General features: G+C 58.6%; 1 protein-coding gene across 2 annotated transcripts; it reads right to left on the reverse strand.

The window, feature by feature from the left end:
- Window positions 1-1,088: 1,088 nt before the first annotated feature.
- Window positions 1,089-7,643, reverse strand: DMWD (DM1 locus, WD repeat containing). 2 transcript variants are annotated; one of them, XM_055551496.1, is made up of 5 exons: window positions 7,167-7,643; window positions 5,762-5,944; window positions 2,469-3,737; window positions 1,608-1,682; window positions 1,089-1,247 (listed from the first exon to the last, which is right to left on the reverse strand). In XM_055551496.1, exons 1-5 carry the CDS (start codon window positions 7,605-7,607, stop codon window positions 1,200-1,202), a joined length of 2,016 nt encoding a protein of 671 aa, XP_055407471.1. In that variant the 5' UTR covers window positions 7,608-7,643; the 3' UTR covers window positions 1,089-1,199. The 2 variants fall into 2 exon arrangements, with proteins under 2 accessions (XP_055407471.1, XP_055407473.1); XM_055551498.1 differs by lacking the exon at window positions 1,608-1,682 and having other exon boundaries at window positions 7,167-7,642.
- Between the last annotated feature and the right edge of the window lie 1,779 nt (window positions 7,644-9,422).

Here is a 9,422-nt window from a genome sequence, read left to right on the forward strand (position 1 = left end):
GACCAGGGGTGACCCACTGGCCAAAGCCAGGGGAGCCAAAGGAGCCCCCAAAATAGCTCCCTGGACCCTGGCTGCACAGCCACATTCCTGCCCAGGCTAGGATTAGAAACAGAAACATTTCGGGGGGTGAAGGGCGGAGCGGGAAGACACTACTCCCTGTGGCTCCAGAGAGCCGCCAGGAGGGATTTTCGTTGTTCTTTCCAGGGTGGACAGTCCTCCCGGAGGAAACCGTGGTCTCTGGTTGGCCCTGGATGCCGGGGCCCCCTGGCCGAGCGAGCAGGCCAAGGTTTGTGCTGGCAGCAGGTCACTCAGGGGACCTCGGGGGCTCCCTGGGGACCCGTCACTTATGATTTGGACACTTTGAAAAGGCAACTTTAAAAACACCCACTGAAGACCTTGAAGGGGTCCTGGCGGCTCCCTTCCCTCTGAGAGTTTGGGGGCGGGGGCGGTGTGAGGGATCCTCCCCATCTGAAGGGCCCTGCCCCCAGCCGGCCAGCAACTGACCCACCAGCTCTGTGCCCCTGGCACCGCCCTCCTCCAGTCTTGTTTTTCCTGCCATCGAAAGGGGATTTGGGGGGAGACTGGGCCTAGCTCTTGCTCTGCATAAAGTGGACTGATTCTAGGACTGCACTGAACACACACACACTCCCTCCACACCTCCGCGGAAGGGAACAGAGACATGGTGAAAACAGGGAACTTTAGTATAAATAAGAGGTCCCAGGGGACAGGGAGGGCCCCCCCCCCCTCCCCAAGGGGCTTCCATAATTTAACACTCTTCAAAAGCACAAGGAACGGCAAGGGCAGGGCTGGGGCCAGGGGAGGGGTGGGCCACCCCCTGCCCTGCACACAGGACGGAGGGGCACACTGCAGAGCTGGGGCTCTTGTGGGGGGCGGTTTCTCCCCCAGGAGTGACCAGTCACATGCTGGGGACAGGGAGGCTAACACTGATGTCTCGGAGGAAGGGGTCATTGTACTTGGCAGTGGGTGGGGACGAGGCGGAGGCCACACAGGCCACTACATCCCCCCAGTGTCTGGGCCAGTCTGAGGGACCATCTACCCCCAAATCTGTGCAGGGCGAGGGACCGGAGCAGTCCATCTGTCATGGTTAGTCTTGTTAATACGTCGATCCGGGAGTTCGCGGGAAGGGTTACACTAGGAGGCTGGGGGCGTGGTGTGTGGGGACCCCGACATCCACGGCTTCACACCACTGTGCCGCTTGGGGAGTTGCCTGGCTGGGAGGAGATGCCCTGGGGAAGAGGAGAGGGGAGACAGGCAAGGGTTAGAGACCACCTGGGGTTCTCACCAGTCCCGCAGGGAGGGAGCCAGCCCGGTGTCTGCCAGGCTGCTGCTACCCTGGCCTTGCCCTTGAACCCACCCCAAACACCCCCAGAGAGGCCACTGCTCTGGGCTCAGGAACTTAAATCTCAGCTAGCTTCCCAGTCCCAGCAAGCGGCACTTTTATACAATAATTAAAGTCCTCGTTTGAGCCTGAGCAGAGAGGATGGGGAAGGGGTAGGGGAGAGGGAGGAGAGGGGGGAACTGGGGTCCCCTTCTGACTGGGGGGGGACCTGAGATTCTGGTGGGGAAGGACTTAGGGACAGTCCTACCTCTACCACTGACTTGCTGGGTGACCTGGGCCAACTTCCTTCCCCTGTCTGGGCCTCGGTCTCCTCGTCTGTGAACTAGGGAGATAGAGGGGTCTCTTTCAGGGCTCACCAGCTTCCCCATATCCCCATGCCCCTGCCTCAGAGACTATGCTTTAAGTTCTAGGGATTCAGGAACCTACAACTCTAAAACTCTTCCAGAGAACCAAGGCACAGCCCTCCCATCTGGCCTCCTAGCCCCCGAGCCCAAAGCCCAAGGAGACTCCTGACACCCCAGCTCCCAAGTCACACAGCACCAGGCCCCCACTTCACTCACTGGGGCCTCTCTGAGCCCCAGAGCCAACCCAGGAGGTGGGCACATCCATGTCCCTGTCCTCAGAGGTGAGCAAGGTTAGAAAGAGGCAGTGCCTCGCTCTAAGTCACACAGGGAACCAAAGTGCAAGCTGGAACCCTGAGCCTGGATCCCACAGCCCACGCCTCCAGCAGTGGGCTTGCATCCCAGGAGTCTGACACCCAGACTGCTAAGCTGGGGCCCACAGGCTTAGTCTTGCCCATAGAGCTGGACCTGCAGCATTAGAAACATCTCACCATTCCAGTAAGACCTGGCCATGTGGAGCCCACTGACTGCCCTTCAGACAGCTGGCCCCAGTCTCCACCACTCCGAGGCTTCTCCTACCTGACCTGCTGCTGGTGTTGCCTGGCAAGCGTTCTAGAAGCCACTCTAAGACCTGGGGAGCCTTTTTCTGGGACAAGATTTCCATGGCTTCTCCATACCCCAGGGGGCTGGAAGCTGTGCCCTAATGAAGCCCTCTGCCAAGGCCCGCCTCCACCTGGGTCCCGGTGGGCGGGCAAGGGGAGACTCACCGCCTTGCCCGGCCGGGCCCAGGTGCAGATGAGGCCCTCCTGGCAGGCGGTGATGATGCAGTCCTCCAGGAAGAGGAGGACCGTGAGCCGCTCCTGGGCGATCTTCTTGCATACCAGTGGCTCCAGCAGCGGTACCTCGTGGATGCGCGGGCAAAGCGCAGTGCCCAGCACCTTGGCGGGGTCCAGCCGGCTTCGGGGGGCGGCACCGCTGGGCTTGTCCCCGCCGCCCCCGCCCCCGCTGCCACCCCGGCTGATGTTGCCCAGACTGTGGTAGCGCTTGTGCTCTTTCTCGGCCCCCCGGTCCCGCCGCTCCTGCAGCGTGAGCGTGGCAAAGCGGCCGATGCTGAAGGGCGTGCCGGGCTCTGCTGCCGTGCCCGGGCCGCCCGCCTTGCCGCTGCCCGCGGGGTGCGGAAGGCTGTTGGAGCGGGACAGTGAACGGGGCAGGGGCCCGGGGCCAGGCTCGCCACCCCGCGAGCCGCTGGCGGTAGGCGGCGTGGTGCCGGGCGTTCCTGGGAGGGTGCGCGTGCGGGCCAGGGGAGGGTGTGGGTAGAGCACGTCTTCGGTGAGGTCCCACAGGCAGAACTGCGTGTCCTGGCCGGCTGAGCCGAAGCGGTAGGTGATGGAGCCGGCCTTGGGCAGCGGGGAGAGGGGGGCGCCCCCGCCCGAGCCTGTGCTCCCGGCCTCCGGCTCCTCCTCCTCCTCGCCACTCCGCTCCCCGTCGGCGCCCGCAGCCGCTGCCTCCTCCGCCCTCGTGGTGTAGGGGTCGAAGGCCACGGCGTTGACCCAGGACTTGTGGCCGTGGCCCCGGGCCACCACGCGGCCCTCGGCGAAGGACCACACGGTGACCAGGTCGTCTTCGCCCCCCGTCACGACGTAACGCCCATCGGGGCTCCAGCACACACAGAGCAGGCCCCCAAAGTAGCTCTTCATGAGCCCCCGCAGGAGCATGGAGTCGAAGTGGAAGACGCGCAGGCAGCCATCCTGGCTGACGCAGGCCAGGTGCCGGCCGTCGGGCGAGAAGGCGAACTCGTTGAGGGGCCCCTCGCCCACCGCCCACTTGGCCAGCGGGTTGCGGGGCGCCTTGCTCTTGGCGGCGTAGACGGCGAAGCCCTCGCCCTGCTTCAGCAGGCTATACTGGGGCGGCGCCGAGGCGCACGGGTGGCCGACGTTGTACAGGTACAGGTGGCCGCTGGCATGGGACGCCAGGAACAGGCTCTCTGACTCGGGCAGCCACTTCAGATATGTCACCTTGGTCTTGTCGATGAGCCGCTACCAGGGGAGAGAGCGCGGTTGGGAGAAGGCCACCCTCCCCTGGCCCACCTCCCCCCCAGCCTGGTTCCTCACATAAAGTCATCATCCCCGGCCTGGCTCTCCCGGGACAGGAGGGGCTGAGGGAAAAGGACAGACACCAGGTCACCAGAAGGCAGGGGGAGAAGGGCTGCGTGAGGGGCGCTCTGTAGTCTCAACGTCCCTGCTTCGGCAGGAGGGCAGTCCTGCGTTCCACAGCAATGTCTTCTGTCTAACCCCCTCCACCATCTTTACCGTGTCGTGCTTAAGGCAAGAAATTGATTCACAAACTATCAGCTCCCCTGAGGAAGGGACCTTTGCTTATTTGGTTCATTGTTCTGGCCCCAGAGCACAGAGCTGTGCAGGTAGGAGTCCTGGAAAGTAGTTCCTGGACTCATGAACGACAACCTCCATCCTGTCAGCTAAGCATCTTTGCTCCTTTTTGTCCTCAGCACTCTCTTCCACACCTGCAAGAAATCCTGTGGGCTGGAGCTTCAAAATTCGCCCAGAAACGGACCTGTCCTCACCTCCCCCCACTGAATCCAACCACCCTGGTCTCAGCCGTCATCACGCTTGTGATGGCCTAACCCGCCTCCCAGCCACCACCGCCCAGGTCTCTTCTCTACACCATTGCCAGAGAGATGCGATTAAAACCTCAGCCAGCAGCCTAGCACTCTCTCCCACTCTGAACACACACGGCAGCCTCTATCAGGCAGGGGTCCGGAGAGAACCAAGCCTTGAAGCCCTTAGGCATCCAGTGTCTGTAACAAATTAACTTCTTTCCCAGGTATCTAAGTGGATTCCCATTCTGCATTCTCTGGAGAATTTAGAAATCAATCAAATAGTTTCTGCGTTCTATGGCTAAGGTGAACCTGGGTGGCAAGCGTCCATGACCTTCCAGACCCTACATCTCCTCTCCCTTCCGTGCCGGGTTTCTGAGAACTCCTCTATTACTCTCCCCCTCAACGCTGCTCTGGCCACCCAGCCTTTCTGCTCTCCTGCTTTGGGCACCTGTGCTAGCTGTTCGCTCTATGCAGAACATCCTTCTCCCTAGTAACTTCTCCTGCGTCCTTCAGGTCCTTTATTTCCCTGTCACCTTCTAGCGAGACCTTTCCTAACCTCGCCAAGCACTCCCCATTCGCCTCCCCTGCTGGATTTTCGCCCACAGCTTGCTGACACACAGCATACTTAGGTATTTGATAACTGTCTCTGCCAGCGAGATGAAAGCTCCACAAAGAGAGGGCCCTCTGTTTTGTTCACTGACATATAATACTCCTAGTGCTTAGAGCAAAGTCTGGCAACGAACGCGAATGCTCAGTTAATATTTTGTGAATGCATGAGCTAGTCCATTTTTAATCCATTCCCTGTTTGACTCACTTTTCTCTGCCATTCATGCTTTCTGTATATTTGGGACACCCTCTCTGAACACAGGAAAAAGAGGACAAGAGTAATTCTGGACACAGATAAGCTCTTCAGCTGGCATTTCACCTTATGCCATGACTGAGCAACCCCCACATGTGATTTTACAACAGTCCTGTGAGGTAGGGACAGGAATCCCACTTTGCAGTGGAGGAAAACTGAGGCTCAGGAACAGGCACCTTCCCAAAGCCACACAGTGAGTAGATGATGTAGTCCAGAATTTGAAGAGCAAGGGCTCTGGCTTCAAACAAATCCCAACCAGTGACCAGCCTCAGTTTTCTAATCTGCAAAATGAGTCTCACAATCCTAACCCATTGGTTGATGAAAACGCCAGGAGTGATGTGTTCAGCATAGAGCTAACACAGCACAGGGCCTGGGCGCCAGAGGTGCACCTGTCGTCGTTGGCTGTCATCCGAGTAACTGCTGTCACCCCCCTCGACGTATCTGTCAGTCCATCCCCAGTCTCTACCTCACCCTGCCCCCACTCAGGCTGACACTGCTCCCCAGGCAGCTGTAGTCTCATGGCAAACAGCGTGCGGGTGGGTGGGATGGGGAAGGAGTTCTGAGCCATGGGGACCCATAATCACCTCCTCATTGAATAGTTTGCTGGTGTCCTTCTTGATGAGATCCAGGTACTGGACTTGACCGGCTGAGAAGCCCACCAGCAGGGAGATGGTCTCCGTGGCAGCAGTGAACTGGTTGAAGTCATGGCAGGTGGGCTGAGTGCCCTTATAGATCCGCTTGTCAATTGGCTTGTTGAGGTCAATGGACTTGAGTGGTGGGAGAAAATGAGTTAATGGCTTCTACCACTGAGAGGAAGGAAGAGGGTGTTGAGGTTGGGGGGAAAACCACAAAGAGGAAGCAGGGCTAAAGCCCTGAGGGAAGTGGGTAGGTGGATGGGTAAATGAGGAGGGAAGGGGCAACCACAGACAGGAAGGACGACCCAAAACACAAACAGAGGAGAACACCAGGCAGGAAGGTTCCCCCGCTGCCACCACATAAGACCACTAAGTGCCTCCTTCCCCAGGTTGGACGCCCCTCCCAGCCCAACTTCAGGGACTCTTGCCTAGAGTATCAGTGCAGGGTCCCCACAGTTCCTGAGCTTCTATACCTTTCTTGTCCTCCCCCATAATTTCAGCAACTTCCCTAGGTCTTAGCACCACAATATTCCAAGCAGAACGCTAAAGCCCAATGTCCCAGGAGTCTCTTCACTCTGGAGTTCCTAAATCTCAGAATTCCCATCACACAGTTCAGGAACCCATTAAATCTCACAGTCCCCCCAAATTTTAGGTGCCTTCATCACCTCTGAGCTCTCAGGATCCCCAACACTTCCAGCGGCCACCACTTACTCCAAGGGTCTCACGTCCTCTGGGACTGACATCACTTTAGAGACACCTGTCATACCTGAGGATATCACCTCCGTATCTCCCATCAGCTCCAAGATTCTCATTTCCTCCAGCACCGTCATTAATCTCCAGAACCCCAATTTTCTCTAGAATCCCATTCACCTTCATGATCCCTATTACCTCTAAGCCCCCGTCACTTCTAGAATCCTCCTTACCTCTGGGCTCCCTAAGTCCCCCGGACACCCCCAGAATGCAATATCCCCGGGTATCACTTATGAGCCTGCAATTCCCAACACCTGCAAAATGCCTGCCAGCCAGAACCCTGAAGAACCCCACAACCATCTCGGATTCTCCATCACCTCCACAATAGTCACCATCCCAGAAGCCCCACGCATAACCTGGGGATCTCACGTGATCTCAAGGCCTCCCACCACCTCCAGGATGGCCAGCACTCAGGGGGCCTCCCATCATCTTTTAGAACCCTGCATCACCTACAAGAACCTCTTCCCCTAGGACGTCCATCACATCCAGGATGCTTGTCTCCAGGCCCTCTGTCATTCAGGTACCCTCCTGTCACTTGTGAATCACCTCAGGGGTCCCCATCCTCTCAGCCTGCACCCAGGGCCCCAAGATGCAGGCCGCTCACCCGTTGGCTCCCACGGCGACAGCAGCCCGGGTAGAAATAGAGCTCGCGGCCCAAGTTGAAGCAGACGCGGTCTCCCCCGGCGCCCAGTCCCGCGGGCGTGGCGGGCGGCTCCCCGGCCCCGGCGCCGTCGGGCTCCCCGAGACGCACGAGGCTTAGGCGCACCGCAGGCAGCGCGGGCCCGGGCCCGGGGCCTGCAGGCGGAGGGGATGGAGCGGGGCCCGCGGCGCCTGGGCCCGAGGCAGATGCAGGGCCGGGCGGGGGCTGCGGCGGCTGGGGCGGCGCCGGGGTCTGGGCGGAAGCCGGACCCGATCTGCGGGCGGCACCGTCGCCGGGGAGCAGCTTGTAGAAGCCCTCGCGGGTGCGGAACTGCGACTTGATTTCCGCGCAATCCCCCATGGCGGCGCCGGGGCCCGAGCCGCCCTCCGCACCGCCCGCCGCCATCTTGGGCGCCCCCCCACCCCAACCCCGGACCCCGCTGCTGCCGGACCGCCGCCCGCCGCCGGGCCCCCTGCCGGAAGCCGGGGTCCGCACCGGAAGAGGTGGGGTCGTCGCCCGGGCAACGCCTTTTCGATTGGCAACAGGGTAGGGAGGCGGGACGAGCTCCAGCCGTCGCTCCGGTAACGGTTCTGGGTCTGAAGGCGGGGCTACAAGGTGGGCGCGGCCTTCGTGCCTGCGACCGTCTAGTGGTTGGCTGTGGGGGCGGGGCCCTCAGGGAAAGGGGCGTGGCCATTAAAAGAGCCCTAGTCCCTAGCAACGGCGCCCTGGGAACTGTTTGCCTAGCAACGGGAGTACCCTCAAGACGAGGCCTCGTTCACAACTTGTCTTTCCTATGACGTCACAGAAATGACTTCAGGTGACCCTAATGTCTCCTGAAGACTCCCAACATACACCCTCCAGTGTTTTCCACTTACATCTTAAAGTCCCCGACTGGCCACAGCATCTCCAACCCTTCCTCTCACCCTTGATGATCCTGCAAATTTCATTGATTTCCAACGTCTCCATAAAACTCCAGTGATGTCATCTGACCCAATACTGATTAATTGATTAACAGCAAAAAGACCCTGATGCTGGGAAAGGTTGAAGGTAGGAGGAGAAGGGGACGACAGAGGATGAGATGGCTAGATGGCATCACCAACTCAATGGACGTGAGTTTGAGTAAGCTCCGGGAGTTGGTGATGGACAAGGGAGGCCTGGCGTGCTGCAGTCCATGGGGTTGCAAAGAGTCGGACACGAGTGAGTGATTGAACTGAACTGAACAGCTCCACATTTTCCACCAAACTCCTATATATTTCCACAACCTCACTCACTCCTCCAACACCCACCAAAATTTGATTGATCCCTGCAATACTCTAGGTGTCCCAGTAATCCACTGGTAATCCAAAATCTCTTCTTGATCCCAACAGCTCCCTAATAGTCAGTGTCCCTCCCTTCCTGCTCCCATCACAGATCTTAAATGAAACTGACAATCTTACTTCAAACCCCACTCCTCTCCTGTGTCATTTTATGGGCAGCACTGCCATGCCTTCCAGTCACCAGGCTGCAGATTTCAGTGTTTCCCTAGACTTCTGCCATTTCTCTTCACTCCCTGATTACAATCCCCAAGTCTTTTGCATTCTGTCACCTGAATTCCTCTATTCCAGTCCATTCCTCTTTGCAGCCTCGGTCGAAACTCCTCTCCTGCTTGGACTCTCCCTGTATCAGCCTTGTCTCTGCTCTCCCAGACCCATGTCTCCCCTATCTACACTCCACTTGGGATCTAGAGAGGTCTTTTTAAAGCATAAATACGATCAGGCCCAGCCCACCACTGTTCAAAGCCCATCCATGGCCTCCCTAGGGCTCTCAGGACAGAGTTCAACCCTGGGTAATCTGTTCCTGCCAACTTTCCAGCCTTATCTGTTGTCACTGACTCCTCACACCGTGTCTCAAAAATGAGGTTTGAGCATCTACCCCAACACATCACACTCGCTCTTGCTCTTGGATCTTTTCACACCCTGTTCCCTCTGCTTGGAATGCCTTCCTACTCTGTTCTTGGCCGTTTATGAGCCAGAGCTCAGGAGCTCTGTCAGTCCTCTGGGCTCCCCCTTCTGGGTTGTCATTCCCTGAGGAAGGCATCTGTCTCTCCCGTGGAGTATCCAGCCCTGGGAGAATAAATCTTGGGTCACTTGGTCGCTGCTGTGTCCCCAGCACAGGGCTGGGCTGACCAGTGGCGGCACTTCAAGAGTTGTTTGATGGCCAGATGAATGAATAAATGAACAG

Source organism: Bubalus kerabau, chromosome 17, assembly GCF_029407905.1.
Source record: "Bubalus kerabau isolate K-KA32 ecotype Philippines breed swamp buffalo chromosome 17, PCC_UOA_SB_1v2, whole genome shotgun sequence".
In the NCBI taxonomy this organism is placed as follows: Eukaryota; Metazoa; Chordata; class Mammalia; order Artiodactyla; family Bovidae; genus Bubalus; species Bubalus kerabau.